Genomic DNA, 23,800 nt, shown 5'->3' on the forward strand with positions numbered 1-23,800 from the left:
GCTGAGGAGCGTGAAAAGTTTTTCTTGTGCCTGAGAACTTTAGACACAAACCATAACATGGAATTAATTGTTCTTGGTGTGATCAGTTTTCTCAGATGACCAAAAATGTGATCCCAAAGAAGAGACTTTAAAAATAAGCTTCAACTTTTGATTGTGTTGTTGACTTTTTGTGAATTTGGGTTATTTAAACTTGGATGCTGGAAAAGCATCCCATTGCTGAAGATTGTGTAACTTTTGACAGCACACAGAACAGTTTGCACCAGTGTAGCAGAAACAAGGCAAGGGTAGCATACGCCTACTGCAATGTTGAAATTATATGCAGTAAACCGGAATTTACATGTGGGTTGCATTCTGGGGATCGCACCTAAAGCCAAAATTGCATGAAGTCAAAGCACAGGTTCAGTGGTGGGTGAAGTTGCCAAAGCCTTTTTTGTCTCAGGTGCCTGTCCCCTTACCACTTAAAAAATAAATAAATCATTTGTCAAGCATATAAAGCTGAATGTGCACTAGTTAAATGTGGGCTTACTGTAAATACGTTTTAAATCTTAGTATCTTTTGAACCATGCTGGCTCTCTGTATTTCTGATTCATGTAGTTCTGTACCTTTTGGTACTGTACCTTTTACTAAACTGGGTGAAACAGCAGTAAACCACCCAGGATATTCTGTTGCTCAGGTTCAGCAGTTGTTATACCCAATGCTGGCTGTTTCCTTTGGCGTTGATGCTTAGGGCTGGGACTTAAGACCCCTTCTTTCTATGGTAATCAAATGATGTTTATAGGTACCTCAAATGAAATTCTCTTACATTTCTTTCTATGAGGTGGTGGGCTAATAGTCTCATTACAGAAACTCTGGCTTCAGGCACCCCCAGGGCTTGAGAAATTTTGCCTTATTTTCTCTTTGCCACATTACAGACTGTTTTCAGAAGGCCTTTTAGTGTACAGCAGCAGTTTGTAATGTAGCAGGGGTGAGTGCTGCTTGAGAAATCCACAGCCCAAAAGCCATCTATAGTAGAAAAGCAGCTGGAGCTGTGTTAAGTTGTATCATTTGCTAATTTGAAAACCCTGCTGGAGTTGAAGCCATTCCCAGTTGCCTACATGAAAAGACCTGGCAGTTTTCATGGTCCACGTTACAACCAGAAATGACATAAACTATAGCCTTCTGATCTTATACACTTTTCTTTATATAAACTGGTAACGGCTGTTCTGGTGATATGTTGCAGAAATATGTCCTTGTTTTGTCACAGATCACCCCTGAGGAAAGAAAAGGAGCAGAACTTGACTACAGGAAAGAATATGGCATTGATTGGTTAAAGGCTGGTGGTAATCAGGATCCAAACAAAAACAATCCAAGTGAGGAATTCTTTGCTGCTCACCCCAGGTTCCAGTTACTCTGTGATAGTAAGTATAGTGTCAGTAGAAGGGTTTTTCCTCTAGCATTTTGACTTGTTTTAAGATGCCTGCCTGCCTGCCTGCCTTGGTATAATCCTTTCACAGATCAGTAAGGAAGTGCATTTTACTTTCTTAGACATTCTTGGAGATGGCAGGGGAAAGCAATAACCATGTCTGGGAATATCACCTCTTGCTACAAGCAGGGTCAGGTTTCTAGGCAAAAAGTAGAGTGACTATCCCTTTCACTATTCCCCTGGGTTAGTTGAATCCAGCCCAACACTTCCACCACTTTCCAGCATCTTTGGGCTTGGTAGTATCTAGCCCATCTTTCAAGGATGGAGAGGGGAAGCCTGTCAGCCACCAACCTGAAACTTGACTTGTTTCGTGCCATGGGAGAGGGAGAAGAAAGTATATTGGCACGGAACATATCTTTCCAGCTTCAATGAAATGTGGCCTTCCGGTCATCTCTGTTTGGCTCTCAAGACTCTACAGACCATGCCCATCCACAGGCCATATCCTTCGCCAGCCCTGCTCTGTGCCCTCTTCAGTTGCTTTTGCTTGGCTGGTACATGTCCTTGAACTGCAGTAATACCTTTTAGTTGCCTGGGGGAGATTTTGGAGGTGAAGCTAAGTAGAGACCGCTGGCTTTTGCTGTAGCTGGAATGTAGCCTGATGAAAAAAGTAAAAGTAATATCCATTCTTGCACCCACTTTTGCCTCTGGCTCAACGCGGCACTGGCACACAGCTCTCAGAAGGTTGTCCAGGAAGCAATGTGGCCCTCATGGTCCAAGGTTTCCTGCTGTAACCCCTTGGAACTACAGTACAGAGAATAAAACTCAATAGTCTTTATTTTTGGTGGGGCAAAACCCAGTTGCCAGCATTATCTGGAATGCCAAGTGACTGCATCTTCCTCTCAGTATCCTTGCAGTGTAACCTGTCTGTAGCCAAGAGGAGATGCTCTCCCAGCAACTGCCTCTCTCTTGTACCCTAGCAGAATTCATAACGTAGAATAACAAGCATTGGCTTTTCTGATCCTCATGTGATAAGTGTTTGCAAGGTCAGTCAGTGGAGGACACACCTGCTCTGCACATGAGCTTTTTGATTTGAGCAAAGGTTTAATCAGGGCTTATAAGTATGTTCTTTCTGGTAATGAGGGATTCCTGGGTGCGTGGAAGCTTCTAATTCATTTCAGATGAATGTGCTTATGAGCTCTTTCCGACCTTTCTACATCGGATCTTTTTCTTCATTGTTCCCCTTGTGTAGCCATTAATGCCCCAGTCAGAAATGTCTGAACCTTTGAGAAGTTGCAGTCCCTCTTTTACCTGCCAGCATTAGCGAACCAACCCACAAGACTAATAATTTGTTTTAAGCATTAAGTGAATTGCTATTCTTGTCATTTTTCCGTAACAGAATATGGTGCCCCTGAAGATGGAGAGCTGAAAAGAGAACAGCCCTTCTCACTAAAAAGTCAGCTGTTGGGTAAGATATAAGGCCAAACTAAAAAAAAAAGCATTTAAAGAAGTTTGTAATGCTACAGTACAGTATTTGCAGAGCAGGTGACTTTTTTAAAGGATGTCTCAGTTATGATGTTGTACACATCCCAAATATACTATTTAACTGATGACTCCTCCCCTCCTCGCCGTATAGCTTCTGCAGCCTTAAACCAACAAGGATGTGGGGTGTTGAGATCATGATAATAATAATAATTTTTTTTATTTATATCCCGTCCTCCCCGCCGAAGCCGGGTTCAGAGCGGCTAACATTAAATGTATAACACATTAACATAAAATCAGACAATCAATTAAAATACATCCTCAAATCAGATCAGGATCAGAATAAAATCCAATGAGATGGCAACCCGCAGATTAGGGTTGGGGACCTTAAATGCTCACCAGGCCCAACTGTTTGTGCTGAACTTATATGGGCCTGTGAAAAAATTGGGAGGACACTTTCATACAAGTTCTTATGAAAGGGGAGAGGGAGTCAGACTGAACCCCGACCAAAGGCCTGGCAGAACAGCTCCGTCTTGCAGGCCCTGCAGAAAGATGTCAAGTCCCGCAGGGCCCTAATCTCTTGTGACAGAGCGTTCCACCAGATTGGAGCCACAGCTGAAAAAGCCCTGGCTCTAGTTGAGGCCAGCTTAACCTCTCTGTGGCCTGGGACCTTCAGGATGTTTTTGTTTGAAGACCGTAAGTTCCTCTGTGGGACATACCAGGAGAGGCGGTCCCGTAGGTACGAGGGTCCTAGGCCGTATAGGGCTTTAAAGATTCCTATTACTACACATCAGGGGTATGGGACCTGTCTCTCTCCAGAGGGTGTTGGCCTCTGAACTCCGATCAGCTCCAGCCGGCATGGTTGGAGACTGAGGATGATGTGTGTTGTCCAGCAACACTGGGAAGATTGCATGTTCTGCACCCCTGCTATATGTGACAAGCAGCATGTGATATTACAACTATTACTTGAATCTAAGTTTAATTTTTCTCAGCATGCTCAGGATTCCTGGTGAGGCCAGAGTTTTTTTAAAAATGCTTTCAGAGGGATATGCTTATTTTAGAGGGGAAGGAATACTCTTAGTGTATTTGGTAACAAGTAGGCATGGTGACATCCACTTTCCCCTGACCCAAAGACATTTTAAACTCTGTTTATACTGTTGTGGTGTGATCCAGTTATATCAAGCACAGTTTCTCAGTTTCTTGGCACCCTGAAATTGTTTCTTAGGATATACTCATGTCCAGGTATTGTAACTTATCAGTATTAATCTATTGCCTTTGAACTTGCCATACACTTTCAGTGTCAAGAATTCTTACACCCAACAGTGCATTAGGGGTTAATTGGAAATATGCATAAGGTTTCTCCCCTTGCCTATAACTAATATACATTGTATAAAATGTTAGTATTACATCAGCTTCTCACTGTTCTTTATTTTCTAAGCTTTGACCTTTAAGTGTCCTGACAGACCTGATCAGAAGCCCATAGAGAAGAAACTGCCAGGTAAGGCAAGAATCAGTGTTGATTTCAGGCATGATCAAATCCCGGCTTAATAAGCGAAGATATGCTTGAGTTCTGTGCACCAACGTACAACTCATTCAGGTGACTAGGGAAGCCCAGGAATCCAGAGTTACTGTAACTTCCCATTACATGCGAACCAGGGTTAATGGCTTCTACACAAGCCAGCTATGGCTTGTTACCATATTTTTCGCCCTATAGGACACACTTTTCCCCCTCCAAAAATGAAGGGGGAATGTGTGTGTGTCCTGTGGGGCGAATGCAGGCTTTCTGCACACAGACCCCTCTCGCTCTCCCGGCTTCAGGAAGCTATCCGCAAGCCTTGGGAGCCCGCGGGAGTTTCCGCCGGGCTCCCACGGCTTGCGGAGAGCTGCCTGCATCCCGAAGCCTGGGGTGCGCTGAGCAGTCGCTCCCGGGCTTCGGGTAGCTCTGCGCAAGCTGTGGGAGGGCTCCCACGGCTTGCGGAGAGCAGCCTGTTCTGGGGGCTGGGGAAGCCCTGCGCCTGGGGGGGAAATAATTTTTTTTTTCTTTATTTCCCCTCCAAAAAACTAGGTGCGCCCTATGGGGCAAAAAATACGGTAGCTTAAGAATCCAAGCTTCTTTGAAAGTCATAAACCATAGGTCCCATTTGGCATGTAATGGGTAATTTTACAGTTAACTGTGGCTCCCTGACTTGTTTTTCAGCTTGCACAAAGCGACTGTATGCTGGTGCACAGAACTTAGGTATATCATTATTATTTATTAAATTTATATCATGGCATATTAAGCCAGGATTTCATCATTTGACATAGCCTGTTGTTTCTGCATGTCAGAATTATTTTGTTTTTCTTGGCTACCTCATATTTAAGTGTTTTCACTTAAGTGGATTAAGTTCTTCAAGGGTACATAAAGCGCTATCCAACAAAGTTAGTTGGATTACAGCAAGGATTTTTGTTGATTTAACAGAACTTCTCCCTGTGCATCCCCATCACCCTTCCCAAATCTGCTCCAGAAGATTGAGGGGAAACCCAGAACAGATTTAAGAGATGCTCAGGGACAGGACCTGACCTGTAAGTTCTATTGCACAGCCAAAAGTCCTTGCGTTAACAGAACTATTTCACTGGATACCACCCAGTTTTCCTTCTATTGTAAAAACGCATTGAGAAACTAGCCTCATTCTGCCTTTTTGAAGGCAGCAGAATCATCCTTAGCCTGCACACTGATGTAAGAAGCATCTTTAAAAGAGTATTCCTTTGAAGCAGAAGAAGAGAAATTAGGCTATTGTAAAATTTTTACAGAGTACCCTAATTAGGATTCCCCCCACCCCGTTAGGTTGGATGACTGCTTAATACATTCAAAACTTCAGTCTAGTTGTTCAAGTATGTATTTTGATTAAATGGGGAATCCTCTTAAAGCAGCATCTGCTTAACGGGGAGTATTTGTGGGAAAGCTAAATAGATTAGGAATATATGCAAGATTATCTTTTGTGTAAGATAATCAGCAACATTAGAGGGTGGTAATTCTTGTCGTTATTAGAATACAACATTCAGATTCAAGATTAATTTCTGCACCTAGAGGGTGCTGCCTTCTTAAGAACATACAGGGCCATCATTTTCTTGCCTTATGCCGGCTGTCTGGTGATCTTGTTTGGAGGCATTAGGAGCAAGTATCCCATGTCTGCGGTCCTTTAGCTTATATAAAACTTAAGGCTGCAATTCTATACTCACTTAAATATGATTGAACTTTAATTGGACTTCTGAGAGACACATATAGAACTGCAGCGTAAAGTATTTATACTTTTGGGTCTGCAAGCTTTTGTATGCTTACCTGGGCTTTACTTATGAGTAAACATGACAAATAATACCAATTTATATGCTAGCTTATTGTTAAAGCAGTAAAATAAGTTTGAAAGGAAAATTGCATATTTCAATTCCATGTCCTGTTTTCCCTTAAAAAGCCCAGTTCTCTGCCCTGCTTCAAAATTTTACACCTTTAGTACTTACTTGATGAAACAACACAGAGTAGTCTCTGCTGACTTAATTGTTACATTGGAGAAAAGCATTTAAATGCCAGTGTAACAAAGTGGAAGTATTTTTCTGGTGGACAGGGACACACAAAGCCAAGACCCATTTCCATTCTTGTGTAATATCCCAAGGTAGGCAAAACTGACCTGACTTTTGAATCTGTCTTGTGGAAGAAGAAATAGCATATATTCCATGGATACAAATCCCATCATTCTCCATGGGAATTTCTCAGTGGGGTAGCAGGAATTCAATTTAAGACCCAGGTGATCAAATAGTCTTAATGAATTTGAACACTGTATTTTGAAAAGTATTTATTCTAAAATAAAAATCACATTTATCACAAGTTGCATAAAATATACAGCTTTTCCAAAAAGTTAATAGAAAAATATTTTTCTAAGTACATTTTGTGACAATAGAGTAACTCACTATTGCTGTGCCTTCAGATAAAGCTTTAAATGAAAGGGGAAGGGGATTACCCACAATAGCCAATATCTTGCATTGCTCAAATTTAGAAGATAGTTTTAAAAAACTAACTTACTCCTTCAAGTCTCATTACAAAAATACACCTCCATGTTCATATGTATTGGTTTGTAATGCAAGCACATAAAGCTAGTGGTAAACTAGAACTAATCAATATACACGATTTTGGACCTTGTCATAAGTTCCTAAAATGACAATCATTTTTTGCAGAGGGAAGAGCTTCAGTCAAAGTACAAAAGAGCAAATGCCATAAACTAAGTCCTGAAGGTCACTTAGGTCAGTCAGTGTGTTGTATACATAAACTATAGAAACTCCAATTTGGTTTATAGTTTTTATATTATTACCTTTATGTCAAACTGAGGTGCTGCTGCTAATTGCTTCAAGAGAGCAACTTCAGGAAATCTACTTAAATGCATTAAAAGGTAATTATTTGAAGTTGATCAATTTTCTTTTCCCTATACAGAGTCTATGACTATCCAGAAGGTTAAAGGATTGCTGTATCGGCTACTTAAAATCCCAGGTTCAGAACTGAAGCTATCCTACGAAAGTTCTAAAGTAAGCTCATGTTCATACAATACAGAATACAATTTGTCACACTGCTACTGTCAACACTGCACTCTAACACTATTGAATTATTTGATTCCTGTAAAGGGCAGTAACCATAACCATAATTTTAGACCTTGTTCGGCTTTCTTTTGAGAGGCAGCAGATGCTTGATCTCACATCTTTTGCCTTTTTAAAAAAGTTATGCTTTTAAAAAAGTCTATTAAAATAGACGAATATCTGGATCTTTTCTTATCCTAGATGAAAGGCAAGGAATTTGAACTAGACAATGACCTAAAGCCATTGCAGTTTTACTCTATTGAAAATGAAGACTCCATACTAGTCCGATGGTAACTGCTGCCTTCACGTCTTTCAATAAACAGTTGTATGCTGCTAGCAAAGCCTCTACACGTCATATGTTGATTTTTTTAAAAACTATTTTCTGGAAGAACCTTGATATGAAAAATGGAACGCTTATTTACTAGACAAATTACTAGGTGGTGTACTTTGTTAATAAATTTCTCTTTAAAAACAGTGCCATGCCTCATTGAGAAAAGGTAAGCTTTTAACCAACTTAATGGAAATGCATTTAACCCATGGTTTGTGCTACGCTGCTAACTTTTAGAAGTGGATGGGACTATAATAAATTCTACTCTCATTATTATAGATATAATCATAAGATCTCGAGAATTAAAAACTGAGGTATTCTCATTGTCCACCTGGCCTGAGGGCACTGCATTACTAGCAAGCATAACACTACTAAGTAAACACAGCTACTAACGGCACAATCCTACACCATGCCCCCCCCACCCGCCCAGTGGGGTATAGGATCGCTGCCCGAGTGCTCCATAGTCACACCACCACATGGGAGAAAGGACCTGCTACCCTGATTCCCTCATCCACTGGTGCAAGGAATGAAGAAATGTAGAATTACTGCAGCATTCACCACCTTGTAGTGCCCATAAGTGGAATACTGGTACACTAACTTATGCTTCCCTCCTGCGTTGGCACAGTAGTGCGGGCCTCATTACATACTTATTTTTACAGTAGTACACTTACATTCCTAAGGCTAGACTTAAATCCTTGTTCTTTTTGCATATTAATGCATGAGAGGTCAAGCTTATCTACATCGGTCATTTAAAGAAAATTGCTTTACTTCACATTTAGCTTTGTAAAACTCCTATAGAGAATATGGAAATCGAAAGGCTCCCTTTACAAAAGAAAAGATGTAGAAAACATTGTTAAAAGGGCCATTTGACACAAAACAAATTACCTGTGTGAATTCCATGTATAGTTTGGCACCCACAGCAAACGTATTTCCTCTTTTTCCATGTAATCTGGGGGCAGGGGGGGGGAACATACACACAATTGCCACTTACCCACACTTAATATTTGTCACAAGTGACAAACTACACAGGAGACTGATGTTGTGTCTTATGAAAGGAAATTCTTTTCAGAAACCACTGAGAGCCTTTCCTGTTATCACTGAAAACTACAGTTTCCTCATGCTGTTGGCCAGTGTTCATCTTTCATCACATTTGCAGGGATCTCCACAACGTTCCTTGACTTTCCAGAGCTCTGCAAGTTCCTCTGGAGAATACTGCGGAGAGGACAACATACCACTCTCACATGTCTTCTCACACAACCAGAGATTGTCCTGTTTGAGAGAATTATTTCAGAGACTCTTTAACAGGAAACAAAACGTGGCAAACATTGATAAGAAGATAGTTCCAGTGATAGTTCCAAAGGCAGTTCATATTAGTTATACAAGTATCCTCTTGTAACAAGATTTTAAAATACAGACAGCAGGGATAGGCAGATAAAGGGGGTAGTGAGAAACTAAAGAAGAGGAGAAGTCAAAGATTTCCTCAATAAATAACTAGGAATATATTGCTGGCAACAGGAACCAAACACTTAAGACTGAATCTTAAGTTACTGGATTGCTTCATCCAGCAAGTCACCAGGTTAGATGCCAGGCAGCCATCAGGAGTTGTGGCATTGCAGGTCTCATGGCCAATGGGTAGGGATGATTGGAACTGTAGTCAAGCAACCTCTGCAAGGCCACAGATTCCCCATCCCATACTCTCTGTTTGGCTAAATACAACCAATTCTCAGACCACTGGAATGGATGCAGTGTTTTGCTACCCTGAGCCAAGAAACTAGGACACTGATGGCGAACCTTTTAGAGACCAAGTGCCCAAACTGCAACCCAAAACCCACTTATTCAACCTAAAGTGCCAAAACGGCAATTTAACCTGTATATCTCATGTTTTCTGTGTGTTTCACGTTTCTTCTTTATGACTGCAGTTGTAATAAATAATCCTTCAAAAAAGTTATTGCATTACATTCTTCTTTGTCTTTCCGTTGATACATAATTTTATGGTATAACTCAGTGCTTTTTCTCTTGAAAAAATGTTTAGGGGTACTCTCATTTTGACTCAAGAAAATCACCACCGGGGAAAAACAAATACAGTTCAAATCGGGAAAAATAAATACAGTTGTCAGAGCTACCCTAGGTCCCAGCTCACAAAGGACCAACGCTGCTTCGTTGTTAAGTACAAAAGTCTTTATTGAAGTTCAGTTTCACTTCCAGAGCCGCAGCGCGCAGCCCCACGTCTCAAGTGTCAGACCACTGATGCTCCGTCTGAGTCTCCTCCCCCTTGACACCAATTTAAGATTTTAGCCTTGCTCCACCTTTTCCGCTGCTCTTTCCTCCTCTGGGTCCGCCTGCCCGCCGGGGTCTCGCCCTTTCTAGCCTCCTCTGACGCTGATTCCCCTGAGCCGTCTCCCTCCCTCCGGCGGGCTTTAGGAGCTGGTTCCCCATCCGGGTCTCCTGCTGTCCCGCGTGCCTGCACATTTGAACTTGGCACGCGCGCCCAGCCAGCAGCTTTCCTCCTGACCGTTTCACTGCTGCTGTCACTGCTTCCCCCTTCGGGGGGGCTAGCTGCAACTGACCTCCCTTCCGTTCCTCCACTCTCCGATGGAGGCGTGGTCAGCCCTGACTCCCTCTCTGGAGGAGACGCTGGCCCTGACACATGTGACTCTTCCCTCCCACTACGCTCTGGTGGGGAAACTGGTCCCGATCCTCCACTGCTGTTTTGGGGTTCCCCTCTGGCTCCTTGTTTCTGGTGCGTCCCCCCTGGGACCCCCCTTGCCCTGACCATCGGCGCCCCCTTCTGGGAATCTTCTGATTCGCTGGAGAAGCTCATGGAATCTCTCGGGCCACTGTCATACTCCCCTACGCTGCCCTCGGATTCTTCCCCTTCGCTCTCCAATTCCTCTCTCCCCATTGCTCCTGCTCCTGATTCCCTGACATCAGTGAATTTCTTCTCTCATTAAATTCACAAAATGTTTAGGGATATGTGTCCCCACAGAAAAAAGCACTGGTATTACTCCAAAACAGTTGTGTTATGAGCCATCAAACCTCGGAAATACATTTTTTCCAGAAGGTTCCACAATTTGGGCCACTAGTCTACACTGGAGGGCTGCACCAAGAGCCACCCTCTCCCAATTTTTAATATATGAGACTAATGATCACCAAGCCCTGGTGCCGCAGGCTTTGGACGGCGTGCAAGAGCCCTCCTCCCCTGCCACCCCCAGCACAGAAGCTACGGCCATGCTAGGGCAATGGCGCACATGCCCACAGAGGGCTTTGAGTGGCCTCTGCCACGCGTGCCGTAGATTCGCTACCACTGCTGTAGGAGGAGCAAAGCACGCACATAGCATGCCGTGCCAGGAAAATACAGTCATGGGAAAAAGGAAGTACACCCTCTTTGAACTCTGTGGTTTTACATATGAGGACATAATAACAATCATCTGTTCCTTAGCCGTCTTAAAATTCTTTACAGCTCAATCTAAGCAGATTTGCACTGAGTGAAATGGCGCTGATTCCCAAGTACATGTATGTAGGATTCTCAGTTACTTAACAAATCAAGTAAAAACATACCTGATAGCGTTTTGGCCCAATGGCTGCCATCCAAATACCCATACTCACATCTTCACCCTAAATGCACACATTTAAATCAAAATAAAAGCCAAAATGAAGAAATGAGTTCAGTTTCAACAAAGACTCAAGATGGCACACACTTCATCATTTAAGCTTGTGCTGAGTTTCATAAGTAAATATTTAACAAAAAACTATGGTGTATAGGTGCATTGTTGTGTTTGAAGCATATAGATGTCATCACATCCATATTTGAGGTAATGGAGCACTTCCATGCAACCAGAAACCCCCAAGCCAAGTGTAATGCTGTGTAACTTTTGGCTTTGATCCAAAACCTCACAAGTCTAACAATGGACTTATTCCTGAACAAGGGAATGAGGGAAGCCCTTGCCAACCTGGGGATTGTGTAGCCACTGCAGAGTTCACATATCCATATAGAAGCTCTTGGAATGGACTCCTCCAAAACAACAACTCTCAATCCCAATATTAGAATGTTAGGCTGGGGGGAAATGGAATGTCTGTTTATAAAATAAATAGGATTACATATACACAAACCTATCTCCATTCCTCCTGTGAAAATACTTGCCTGATATATCTTTAATCTCTCTGAGTTTCTTGCAAGCCATTCTACAATGTCTTTGGAAATTACATAACCAGATCCACAAGCAAAGGCTGGGTATGCAGGACTTGGATACTCTAGCTCTTGCCACTTCCCAGTGCGGTCGACAGCCCAATTTAATCTGAAACTTGAGACCAAAATCAAGTTATTTTGACAGAATGTTAATAGCTCTTTAATTCTGACTAAGGGGGAGGAAACCCTTTCTCTAGGACTGGCAACTAGTCAATTTAATCATCAGGACTAGTCCCTACAGAGAAGGAGCTCACTCTCATGTCTGACCCCTTTAAACTTTCAGGCAGCAACTTGCAATTTTTTGTGTTGCCACCTGTTCTTTTTTTCAATATACAAGTAGAAAAGTAGCCCCTATGTCCCCCACTTTTTGGCTTTTAAAGTTCTTTACACATTTTATTTTTCCTATTTTTGTGGGGGTTTGTCGGCACCATGAAATAGTGAAATCATTCACCTTGTAGTGCAGAAAAAAATTTTTATCACAGGATTCATGAAAAAACAACGAAGGCTAGTTAACCTCTCTTCTTTCCCCATCTCCCTGCTTATATTTGCCTCCTCTACAGTATCAAGGGAATTATTGATACCTCTAGAAAAAGCTTTGACATCCACCTTCACTCCCACCCAGCATTTTTGCCAATCTAAGCAAAGGCATCATGAGGAAATCCAAAGAAGTTGCAAGAGAAGACTGATACCAGAAACCAGCCCCCCAAAACAAACCAATACATCATCATGCAAATCAATCTCTGGAGCATGTAGGCAGTATTGATTCTGCAGTTCAGCTGCTTATTAAATATACTTCATATCTGAATGAACCCATAAGGAAACTCATAGATGCAATGGGACTTTCCTTCCTTCCTTTGCCCAGAGCAGATGGATGTTGTAGATAAGGGAGAGGTCTGGTAGCACAAGCAGAAATCTTTGTACAAGCAGGATGCCAGAAATGGAAAACCATCCATCATTTATGCTATCTAGAAATATTGTATTTGATTCAGCAGTTAGAGGTTTATATAGAATGCAAATCAAAATATTGGTTCAAGTATGGCTTGGACCCTTAAATTGCAACCAGAGTTGCAAATTTCCTTAAATATACTTTCTCTTATTAGTGTGTTCATGCTTGCTCACTTATACTCTGCAACAAGATGAAAATAAAACAAACATTTAAAAACAGTATTTGGTGTTTGTTTTCTGGGTTTAAAATATCCCCTATGCTCCCCATTATTTTTCAGCCATAAGCTCCTTCAGTGCAAGGATACCTATTGCCTATGAAACTGTACAGCAGCAGAAACACTACTGGTGTAAACAATTTATTTAAATGCAAACAAACATACTTTCCCCACCAAGTATTTGGTCTGCCTAAGTTTTTAAGCTTTATTCTGTTGAACACAGCCTCCAAATCTATGTAGCAGTCATCATCCGTCTTCAGCAATACGTTGAAACTAGCGGCTTCTACTGTCCTGTAGCCAAATAAAAAACAATGAGACTATTATTGGGTTGTTGTTTTTATTTTGATTATGCATTTTGTGGTTTGATATTCCGGTTTTACTCTGTGAACTGCCCTGAGACCTGTGGGTATAGGGCGTAATACAAATCTAATAAATAAATAAATAAAATAAGTAAATAATACAAAAGTCCCTTAAAATGCATTGAAACTACTGTAATAACTACACTGAAACAGGTCTGATGCAATAGGATGATCAATGTTTCAACATTTCGGCTTCTATACCTTTAATACAGGTTTTCCCAGTGCAGCACCCATGCAGCACTCTTACCCTTCCCACATCCAGCCCTAAAGCCTAGAGGTACTCTAGAAAAATAAAGACAGCAGACAGGTGCAATAAGAGGAAAAGGAGCCCCTTCCTGCCAGCACCAGGGGAGCAACAAGGAGTAGGACAGTGGAAGGGGAGGCGAAGGCAAGGGTAAGGGAAAAAGACGTCACCCTTGTATTCTGGTTCTTGGGAAGTAACTTGCCTTTTAGTCTCGCCAGTTTGCCTTCTTTGCAATGGGTGTTTTGCCACTGGGCATGGCCCCCACCATGGCAGAAGGACACACTCAACATCCCATTGGCCCCAAAGGTTCTGGCCCCTTGCTTTAATGGCTGCATCGAGGAAGGAATGCAACTTTTCAGTTGCCCAGCACCATTGCATGATAATCCACAGGAGCTGAAATTCCCTCTCCGACATCAGTTAAAAATAAAGAGCTCTAATTCTGAAATGTTTGTCATCTTCAGCCTAATAAGAAATGCTGTCATCTTTCATATTCCTCTTCTGGCACTGGGAGGCAACTGTTTGTTCTAATTAAGACTCACTGAAACCCACATAAGAATAAGAAAAGGGGGGGGCCTCCAATAATATTTTATTAGTAGTAGGATACTCCTGTAAGATGTGATAGAGGGCAAATAGTGCAATATCCCACCCTTACATTAGGAAAGTGAAGGTGGTAGCCTTCTGGAAAAGGGAAAGCCAGGCTCCTGTTTACCCTTGTAATTGAACAGAAGTCTATTTTAGCACTGGAGAGGAGGAATGCAGGCTGTTTTTTTAATTTTGAAAAATCCCCCAAAGGATGCATTAAATAGGACAGAGAGTAGAGGGTAGGGAGACTTCTCAATGCTTTTAATGACCCTACATATGCACTGTGTAGGAAGGAATGCACAACTATTATCATACTTTAAAAACTCAAAAATAGGAGAAAAAGCAATAATGCAGTAATGTAAATATGAAGGATTGGGGAGGGGAGAAGTTTGTTGTATGCATGTAATATAATTGTCAAGAATATACCATGCTGTCATACTTCATGTGGCAAGCATAGCAGCAAAGGACATAGTAATTTGGGGAATCAATTTTATTTTAATATAACATAACATACATCTGTTACTGGGAAAATGTGGCCCCACAAGGAGGAGGGCAGTCAGGGAACAGACATACACAAACAGTGGGAAATATGCACATTTTAATTGTATTGGAATCTTTAAAAAGGCCCATGGTCATTTCAAGTTACAGTTCATTCACACCTGCAAATAATCCACAACTTCAAGGCATTTATAATTCTGCACCTGATAAACCAGGCAAAACCCTCAAACATTTCTCCCAACTTACCATCGATAGAAGTTCAGTAATTTGGCTGGAACATTTCTGTATGTATCAATTACATCAACAAAAACAATATCATCATAAGTGTTGCTTTCTACTTTCAATAAGGCATCTTCCTCTTCAAGTTTATTTATATGATGCGTGAATCTTTCAGGGCGACTCTGTAGGCTTTTTAGGAGTGCCTCTCCCTCTGATAATGAGATAGGAAAATGGTAAGCTTTCAAAAATCATGTGTGTCTAACATTGAAATGATCACTCTGTAGAACTGATTATAGGTTTTCTCACATATTTAAAATATCAGCAAAAACGTAACTAGATTGAAAATTAACAGCTTCTTAAGACAAAGACTCATAAGTGAAAATCAGTGAAAATTAGGTTGCGGCCAAGGATGCATTGGAAAAATAATTATCTTTCCTAGATTTTTTAAAAATACACTTTACTTTGCAACAGAAATATTCTCTTCCTAAGTAAAGGGTATTAAAAAAGGTCTCTGCAAGATGAGAATTCTCAAGAATATTTAACATCCAATGTACTTCTACTTCACTTTGCTAAATACTGAAAGAAACGATTATCTTCACATATTGGAAAATGACCCCCCAAGGGCTGTGGTGAAGCTTCTCTGTCCCACATAACACAAGAAAAGTCCAAATCACACCTAAGAGCTAGGATGCAGTATGGCCAGGCGGCTTTGCACATTCTGCCAGAGCTATTTGTAAGCAATCAAAGAAGTTGCAACAGTTTCCGTCAGATGGGGTGTTCCAGGATTGCGGAAGCTGACTACAAGCTGCACAACCCCAGAGCCATACAGTATCTCAGGCAGCTCTGTCAGGGGTCAACTAACTTTAAAACACTAGAGGGAGCAAGCATCAAACAGCAGTGCCTTAATAAGAGTATATGTTTTGATGCTTACCTTGAATTGTGTAAATAAAGCCTCCAGCAATCCCTTCCACGCCTTGTGTAAATTCATGTGGCAATGACCCTTCCCCTGCCTATTGTGCACAATGATTAAACAGAAGAGAATTAGTTAAACTTTTGCTACAGAAATATCACTTCTACAAAACTAATATGGTTTGAAACTAGTTACTGCCATGGTTTCCTCCAACATTTTGTCCGAAGAATTGATTAAATGTTGCAGCCCTAATCAAATGCAAGTGTTCAGAGCAGCTAGTAAACCATTACTCTGATGCCATAAAGTGGCAAAATATGGCAGAGCTGCAATGAGTTCACCTTTATTCCTAGCAGGAATACTAGATCCCCACTGCATCTAGTATTAGAAATAGAGATTCCTAAAATAAGTCAATCTTATGGTTATCCAAAGTAGACCTGCAGTTCAAAAAACATATACTAGAAGATGGTATGATACAGATATGTAAAGAGGAATTATGATATTTTGTTATTTTATACTCAACATGCCCAACATGCTTGTTATATCAATATAGTTATAACAATTCAGAGCCATTTGTTCTTGGCTAAAATGCATTAGCTAATAAGGCAAATGCCCTCCATAATGGCTTTCAAGATGGAAGTAGTCATAAAGAGTTAGAAGCATTCGCATTTCCCCTCTGGAGATTCTATTTAAGATTATGAATTTATACAGATGTATAAACTAGAAATACTCAAAACTATTATAAGATGATAAAATGATCCAAACGCACCATTTTGATTTCAAGTAAAACAAAAACATATTTAAGAGGTTACTTGAGAATTTGACCTGCTTAAAATGTTTACCAAAATGCTGCCCTATTATAATCATTATATGGAGGAATAAAAGGACAGACCGTAGTGATTCTGAAGACACCTCCGCCATCATTCACCATCACTTTGTGAAGATTTCTAGAAACTAGGCCTTGCAGATCCTGGCTTTCCCACACAATAGTGCCTTCAAAACTCTGTCAAAAAAGTCACCACTTACTGTTAACAATATATCTGTATGTGTACCCACTAGACAAATGAATTTTTTTACAGATCTTTTAGACTCTTTGCAGAACAGAATAAACTTGAAGAATTGAAGTTTAATTTTCATGTACAAATCCTTAAATACTGGATTTGGAGAGGAGTACAGAAAATGAAGGATAAGACAAATCTTTAATAATTTTCAGTCTTATATTGTTCCTCACCAGACATTTTAACACAACTCTCCAAATTTTAAAAGCTGTAGTTTAACAGTGGTGGTTTTTTTAATCCTTTTACATCTGAGATAAAAAACAGTGAAGTACTTGAGAGTTTTTTATGTATCTGGCTAAGGCCACATATCTACTAAACATGAAACACCACCAAATATCAACAGGGCCAAGAATACTAGCAGTGATGTGACCAAGTCTGCTGAGGATACTAAATTGTTTGGGGTCATTAAAGGAAAAAGAGATTGTGAAGTGCTCCCAAAGGACCTCTCCATATCAGCGTTTGAAACTCCCATTGTTCTAGGTGCGTTGTGAGCTCTGGGTGCAGTACTGTGCCTAAGATTTCAGATTAAAATTGCCACTGTTACTCGGAAGTAAATTCCAACCAAGTTCAAGGGTGCTTTCTCCCAAGTAAAATACACATGCATTGGGGACCTGAAAAATTTCATTTCTTTTAAACCCAACATGTTTTGTTTAGGTTTTAGTTGCCTTGTTTAATGTACTTTTAATTTGAAATATACTAGCCAGTTAGTTATGATGGTTTAAGTCAGGCTTCCTCAACCTCGGCCCTCCAGATGTTTTGAGACTACAGTTCCCATTTTCCCTGAGCACTGGTCTTGCTAGCTAGGGATCAAGGGAGTTGTAGGCCAAAAACATATGGAGGGTTGAGTTGGAGGAAGTAGTGCATGTTAAAGTGTTATCTACCTCAGATTCTCACAGTGATGCTTAAAATCAAAACAAATTTTGGAGTGGGATCACTGAAGGACCCTTAAGTGTTAGGTTTGCGAACCGGACACTTAAGGTGGGTGTCTCTGCCATCAGTTGTATAGGCCTTTAATATGTGTTAATTATGGTGCCAAAAAGATATATTTATATGAAGGAAAGGGGGTGTAGGGAGAATCCAGGGCTTGTTTGCAGAGTAGAAGGAAAGGATGGCCTTTTTCTGCCTCCCCACTTCCAACTACTCTCTGAAGACTGTAGAAGGGACCCTCTTTAAGAATATTAGGGGGCGGGGCAGGGGAAGCATGGCTTTATTTTTTGAAAGCTTCAGGTGAGGACTAGACCATGTGAAAAATGAACATAAGATTTTAGCTGCAGTTCATTTATTTTCACCTTTGTATTGTTATAAAAAAGTGTGCCTAGACATTCCATTGTTGCGCCTAGGTTTAAGGTGCCATTTAACTCCTAGCTTTCATATCTTAGTTTCTAACACTGCTCCAAATTGAGTGAATGGGGTGTAAAATGGCAAATGTAATTCAATACAGACAAGTCAAAAGTGATGCGTGTTGGGGCAAAATATCTTAATTTCACATATATACTCATGGGGGTCTGAACTGGAGGTGACGTACCAGGAACAAGACCTTGGGGTCTTAGTAGATAGCTCAATGAAGATGTCGACCCAGTGCGCAGAAGCCATGAAAAAGGCAAAATCCATGCTAGAGATCATTAGGAAAGGAATCAAAAATAAAGCTGCCTGTATCCTAATGCCATTATACAAATCTATGGTGTAACTGTTGTTGGAATACTGTGTATGTTTCTGGTCACCTCGCCTCAAAAATACCTAATCCTTCCCCTGGACACTCATTTTCCTAGTTAGTGCCTACCCAGTAGTTTTAAGGAATTTTTCCTATCCCAACATTCCCCATTATCTTCAGATGCTTAAGGATGGGATTGCATATTTGCCAAGATATTTTCTTTCCACCCTAAAAGAGTGAGCACATTGAAGCGTATATTAAAACATGGTTCTACTTCGTTTCACATAAACATTTTCCTGTTTAATAGTTGCTTATGAAAGAGGCAGTTCAATAGCTTCTGGCATATTTCTGATGGCCCTTCTCATTTTTAGTGACTCACATTTAGCTCATATCCCAATTTATTCACTGGCTATGAAAGAAGAACATAAACTTATTCTCCTTTACAGGCAAACCCCCAAACACTTCTCCCAAGCCTATTTGGGGAGACTACAGAGGTAAGTATCCATCTCTCATCTTCCATTGCAGTATGTTATCATGGTTAGGTTTGTGACTGGTTGGAATGGCATGTTACAACAGCAGTGATTTTCCACAAGCACTGTTATTTCCCGATCCTGTTTTCCCCTTTACTGAGACACCTTCAAAGCACTGTGTGTGTATCTGCATCCAGTTTACAATGGCATCTTGTCTCCTTAAGGAATTAATGTATGTTGGTTTGCTTTATGAAGGGGGCAGTGTAGACATTCAAACAACACTTTTACAGTGAAAAATAAATGGCTGGGGCTTAAAATTGGTAGAGGTCTCTATGAGAAAGCAGCAAAATCAGTTATCAACCTTGCTAACTTTCGTTGAAGGCTGCCTACTACAGTTGAATAATCAAAGAATAAAACACAGACTATATGCAATTTCCCCCAGTGCACTAAGGTCAATTCTGCATAGTGAACATTAACCACAGTAAAAACTGAGGCACTATGGTGTCTGTTGTTGTTCAGATTGCTGCTCATTAATAAATGCATAAAAGACATAACTGTGTCAGGGATGAATAAACGCTGCTTTAAACTAGTGTCTTACAAACTCTTCTTCTTTTGCTATTTATTTTGGCTTTGGAGTCCCTGAGCCTAAAGCTTTAAGAAACAGAATAATTGTGGCCTGAAAAACAAGTGTTCAGAGATTTCCTTCCTGCAAAAATACAGATGCAGTTTAACCCTGAAGACTTTATCCAGTTCTATCAATACATTTATTTTGCAATTCCTCTTCCAGTGTATTGTCCCTGGCACACAATAAAAAAGTCTGCTAAAATTAAATTGAATAAAGATAAGACACATCAAAATATCAATAATTTAAAGTCAACAACACTTTTTATCACATAATCATCTAAATAAAAATGTTTTATGTCATCTAAATATCTGGAATGATGGGCTGAGATAGTTCTCACACAAAGCTAATTCCAGGGGAGTAACAAAAAAGCTGCTGATTAAGCAAGACCTCCACATTCTGCTCTTAGAAGATGAGGAGGGATGGTCAAACTATGTTGACCTTTAGTTATAAGTAACATCTTTCATTTTAACAGGAAACGTATTGTTTTGTTTGTTTATTGTGCATTTCTTGAATTTCTATCCCACCCTTCCTCCCAAAGAAGCTCAAACCAGCAATAAAACAACGAACAAATGTTAAAAACATGCTCTCCACAGAAGCATTAAATCTATGGTTCACTAAAATCAGGACATATGTATTTTAGAAGAAGTTTGTATTACAGACAACTCTCAATTCATGAGGGGGTTATTTTCCGGGCCTCCCTGTTTGTAACCAAAACAACATACCGTATTTTTCGCTCTATAAGACGCACCAGACCACAAGACGCACCTGATTTTTGGAGGAGGAAAGCAAGAAAAAAAATATTCTGAATCTCAGAAGCCAGAACAGCAAGAGGGATCGCTGTGTAGTGAAAGCAGCAATCGCTCTTGCTGTTCTGGCTTCTGGGATAGCTGCGCAGCCTGCGTTTGCTCCATAAGACGCACACAGATTTCCCCTTACTTTTTAGGAGGGAAAAAGTGAGTCTTATAGAGCAAAAAATACGGTATATTGGGAGCACCCTGGAGGGGCAGCAGGGCTTGCACAGCTGACACACAGGGAAGCTTCTTCCCTGCACATCAGCTGAGCTGATCAAGAAGGCCCACTGTCCCTCTGATGCTGATGACACCTGTTCTGTGGATGGACGGCCGCCTTGACTCGGCCCCGGACACACTGACCAGACGCTTGGAAGCTGTGGCTGGATGGCTGCATGGGAGCCGGTTGAATCCTTCGAAGACAGAGGTCCTCTGGCTGGGTTGGGACTATACGGGGTTGGGGGGCAACTCCCATCTCTTGCAGGGGCTCAATTAGTGCCAGCACCTTCTGTCAAGAGCTTGGGTGTAACCTTCAATGCCTCCCTTTCCATGAAGGCGCAGGTTTCAGCCACAGCAAAGGTGGCATTTTTCCATAGCCGTATTATGCCGTTGGTCCCTTACCTTTCTCGCCCTGATCTGGCCACAGTGATCCATGTGATGGTCACCTCCAGGCTTGATTATTGTAACTCGCTCTATGCGGGGCTGCCCTTGAAGCTGACCCAGAAACTCCAGCGGGTGCAGAATCCCGCGGCGAGGCTCCTTACAGGGTCCTTGCCGCGGGATCACATTCATCCAGTGCTTTACCAACTGCACTGGCTCCCGGTGGAGTACAGGGTCAGGTTTAAGGTGCTGGTTTTGGTTTTGACCTTTAAAGCCCTATGGGGCCTAGGACCCACGTATCTAAGGGACCACCTCTCCTGGTATGCCCCGCAGAGGACCTTAAGGTCCACAAATAACAACACTTTGGAGGTCCCGAGCCTCAAGGAGGTTAGATTGGTTTCAGCTAGGGCCAGGGCCTTTTCAGCACTGGCCCCCACATGGTGGAACACTCTGTCACAAGAGACTATGGCCCTGCGGGACTTGACAGCTTTCCACAGGGCCTGCAAGACAGAGCTGTTCCACCTGGCCTTTGGTTTGGACTCAGTCTGACCCCTATTTTTCCCTCCCCTTATGGTCTTGATTTATCAGCTACTTCAAAACGAGGCTGCATTTTAAATTGCATTTTAACTTGTATTTTAAATAGGTTTGTTTCCCCACCCCCCTTTTCCCCCTATGATGTTTTTACTGTGAATTTTATTGGTGTTAGCCGCCCTTAGTCCGGCTCTGGCCAGGGAGGGTGGGGTATAAATAATTTTTTTTAAAAAATATATATATTATTATTATTATTATTATTATTATTATTATTATTATTATGCATGTGAGATGGAGGGCAGCAGGGCTTGCTCAGCTGATGTGTGGGGAAGCAGCTGCTGCTGCGCTACCCCGCATGTCAACTGTTAGGTGGGGAGGCCTTAACAAAGCCACACTGGGCCTTCAGTTCAGGAGACCCTCCTTTTTGGGCTCCAAGGAGGATCTCCTCACAAGCCAGAAGGACTCTCCTGGGTGCCACCCATTTCCAGCACCACACATGTGCACAGTTGCATGCAAATAGAGCTTGCGTAAATGGGGAGTTGCCTGTACTGAAATGATCTGTCCATTTTAAAACTCATTACATTTTTCTTCCATACTTCTCTCTTCACTGGAGGAACGTGCAGGAGGGATAATATTTTTTTATCTCATTCATTTTCAGAATAGGCCCATGATGGAAATATCTAATATTCCAACTTTATAGGTGGAAAACGGGATAAGAAATAGAACTGTGCTCTACAGCTCTCTCTATACTTTAATCTACATTAGGATTTGGACCCAAGTTTAAATGTAGAACTCCATTCTCTGGCCAGATCTATTCATTCTCTTCCATATTAAGTATGAAACAGAATTTTAGAATGCAATATAATGCCTCTTCTTTTTTACCCCATGAATAAAAGCTGCCTAAAATCCACTGCCTCTACTCACCAGGGCTTGGAGACAATTCTCTTGAAAGCTTATAATGCCACCTCCCCATTAAGTTATTGGGATGTTAAGAAGATTTCAGTTACTTACAGACGAGCAGAATGAGAGTGCACTGAGCTACAAATAGATATGGTTGCTAGCACCGAGTATGTGTGATATTTCACAGTCTCAAATCCATTAATAATTTAATAATGACAGAAAAAAAGCTGAAGAATTCTTAATAGATGAAAAAAACAAATGCCATTGTAAAGAACCAGTTTAGATACGCTCCACACGTACCTCAGGCAGAATGAACTGTTCTACAGGTTTATACCAGAGTCTGTTTACTTGCACTCCACAGCTAGCTGGACTAAAGCGAGCACTGAAGAGAGCCTCCTATGAAAACAAAAAGCAACACAGTTGTAAGCCATGAATGCCATTAATTAATATTCATGCACTCTTGACCAGTTTACAACATTCAAATATAGTTGTAGATACAGGAGAACATGCAATCACCTGCATGCTTTTTACATGGCCTGCCCACTCTTGAAAAAATCCTATAAAAAGGTAAGCTTCAAAGACTCTACACCTAAAATGCAAATATGCATTGCTAAATAATGGGGGGGGGGGGAGCTTTCAAGTCCCTATATCAAGACTTCAGGGCCTTAGCCAACATCTTGCACACTTAAAGGTACCCATGTCAGAATAAAAATACCACAGACTACATTTGAAATGTCCACTGAGTCCAATACGATATATTCCAGGTTCACATCAATAATATGCAAACCTCCATTTCAGGATATCTCAAATGCAGTCCTAACAGCAGAACAACCCACATTTGCATTCAAGTGTTACCTATTTTAATCCAATCTCATTCAAGCCTTTATAGAATTTTTGGAACTGGTTGTGGGATGAGTAAGGAAAATGGTTGTGCTTGTTTACTACCCATACATTAGTAGAAATTATCAGAAACCACTCCTGGGTCATCTGGCACATGCAAGACTCTTCTCTTGCCAAAGCAAACTATCCCCTCAGTGTTTCCATGCTGATCAAAGAAGGGGCTTTCCTCCTCCTGTTGCTAACATAAAAACCAAGCAGTCTGGCACAGGAGGAATACAGTGACCTGTTCCTCCTCCACAAGCCTGCTTGGAATTTCTGGTCTCTGTGGCTACCAGGCAAGTTGTTAAATACAAGGGTTTTTGCATACTTCCTTT

General features: G+C 41.2%; 2 protein-coding genes across 5 annotated transcripts in view; one reads left to right on the forward strand and one right to left on the reverse strand.

Annotated features, from left to right (window-relative positions):
• TBCE (tubulin folding cofactor E) overlaps positions 1-7,954 on the forward strand; it is a 26,246-nt gene extending 18,292 nt beyond the window's left edge. Inside the window, exons 13-17 of one of the 2 annotated variants that reach the window (XM_083606059.1) lie at positions 1,244-1,397; positions 2,799-2,867; positions 4,320-4,379; positions 7,341-7,432; positions 7,682-7,954. In XM_083606059.1, the coding sequence (XP_083462185.1) occupies positions 1,244-1,397; positions 2,799-2,867; positions 4,320-4,379; positions 7,341-7,432; positions 7,682-7,774 (468 nt within the window). In that variant the 3' untranslated portion in view covers positions 7,775-7,954. Of the gene's footprint in view, positions 1-1,243; positions 1,398-2,798; positions 2,868-4,319; positions 4,380-7,340; positions 7,629-7,681 lie in introns of those variants that run through there. The other variant, XM_083606058.1, reaches the window with a different exon arrangement.
• Positions 6,694-23,800, reverse strand: part of B3GALNT2 (beta-1,3-N-acetylgalactosaminyltransferase 2) — a 26,121-nt gene continuing 9,014 nt past the window's right edge. For 2 of the 3 annotated variants that reach the window (XM_083606065.1, XM_083606063.1), the window contains exons 5-12: positions 22,887-22,982; positions 16,856-16,966; positions 15,988-16,066; positions 15,084-15,267; positions 13,320-13,445; positions 11,950-12,109; positions 11,367-11,423; positions 6,694-9,077 (exon numbers count right to left, since the gene is read on the reverse strand). In XM_083606065.1, coding sequence (XP_083462191.1) covers positions 8,943-9,077; positions 11,367-11,423; positions 11,950-12,109; positions 13,320-13,445; positions 15,084-15,267; positions 15,988-16,066; positions 16,856-16,966; positions 22,887-22,982 — 948 coding nt within the window. In that variant the 3' untranslated portion in view covers positions 6,694-8,942. The remainder of the gene's footprint in view (positions 9,078-11,366; positions 11,424-11,949; positions 12,110-13,319; positions 13,446-15,083; positions 15,268-15,987; positions 16,067-16,855; positions 16,967-22,886; positions 22,983-23,800) is intronic. The other variant, XM_083606064.1, reaches the window with a different exon arrangement.

The sequence above is a fragment of the Podarcis filfolensis genome (genome assembly GCF_964270895.1).
Source record: "Podarcis filfolensis genome assembly, chromosome: 3".
NCBI classification, from domain to species: Eukaryota; Metazoa; Chordata; class Lepidosauria; order Squamata; family Lacertidae; genus Podarcis; species Podarcis filfolensis.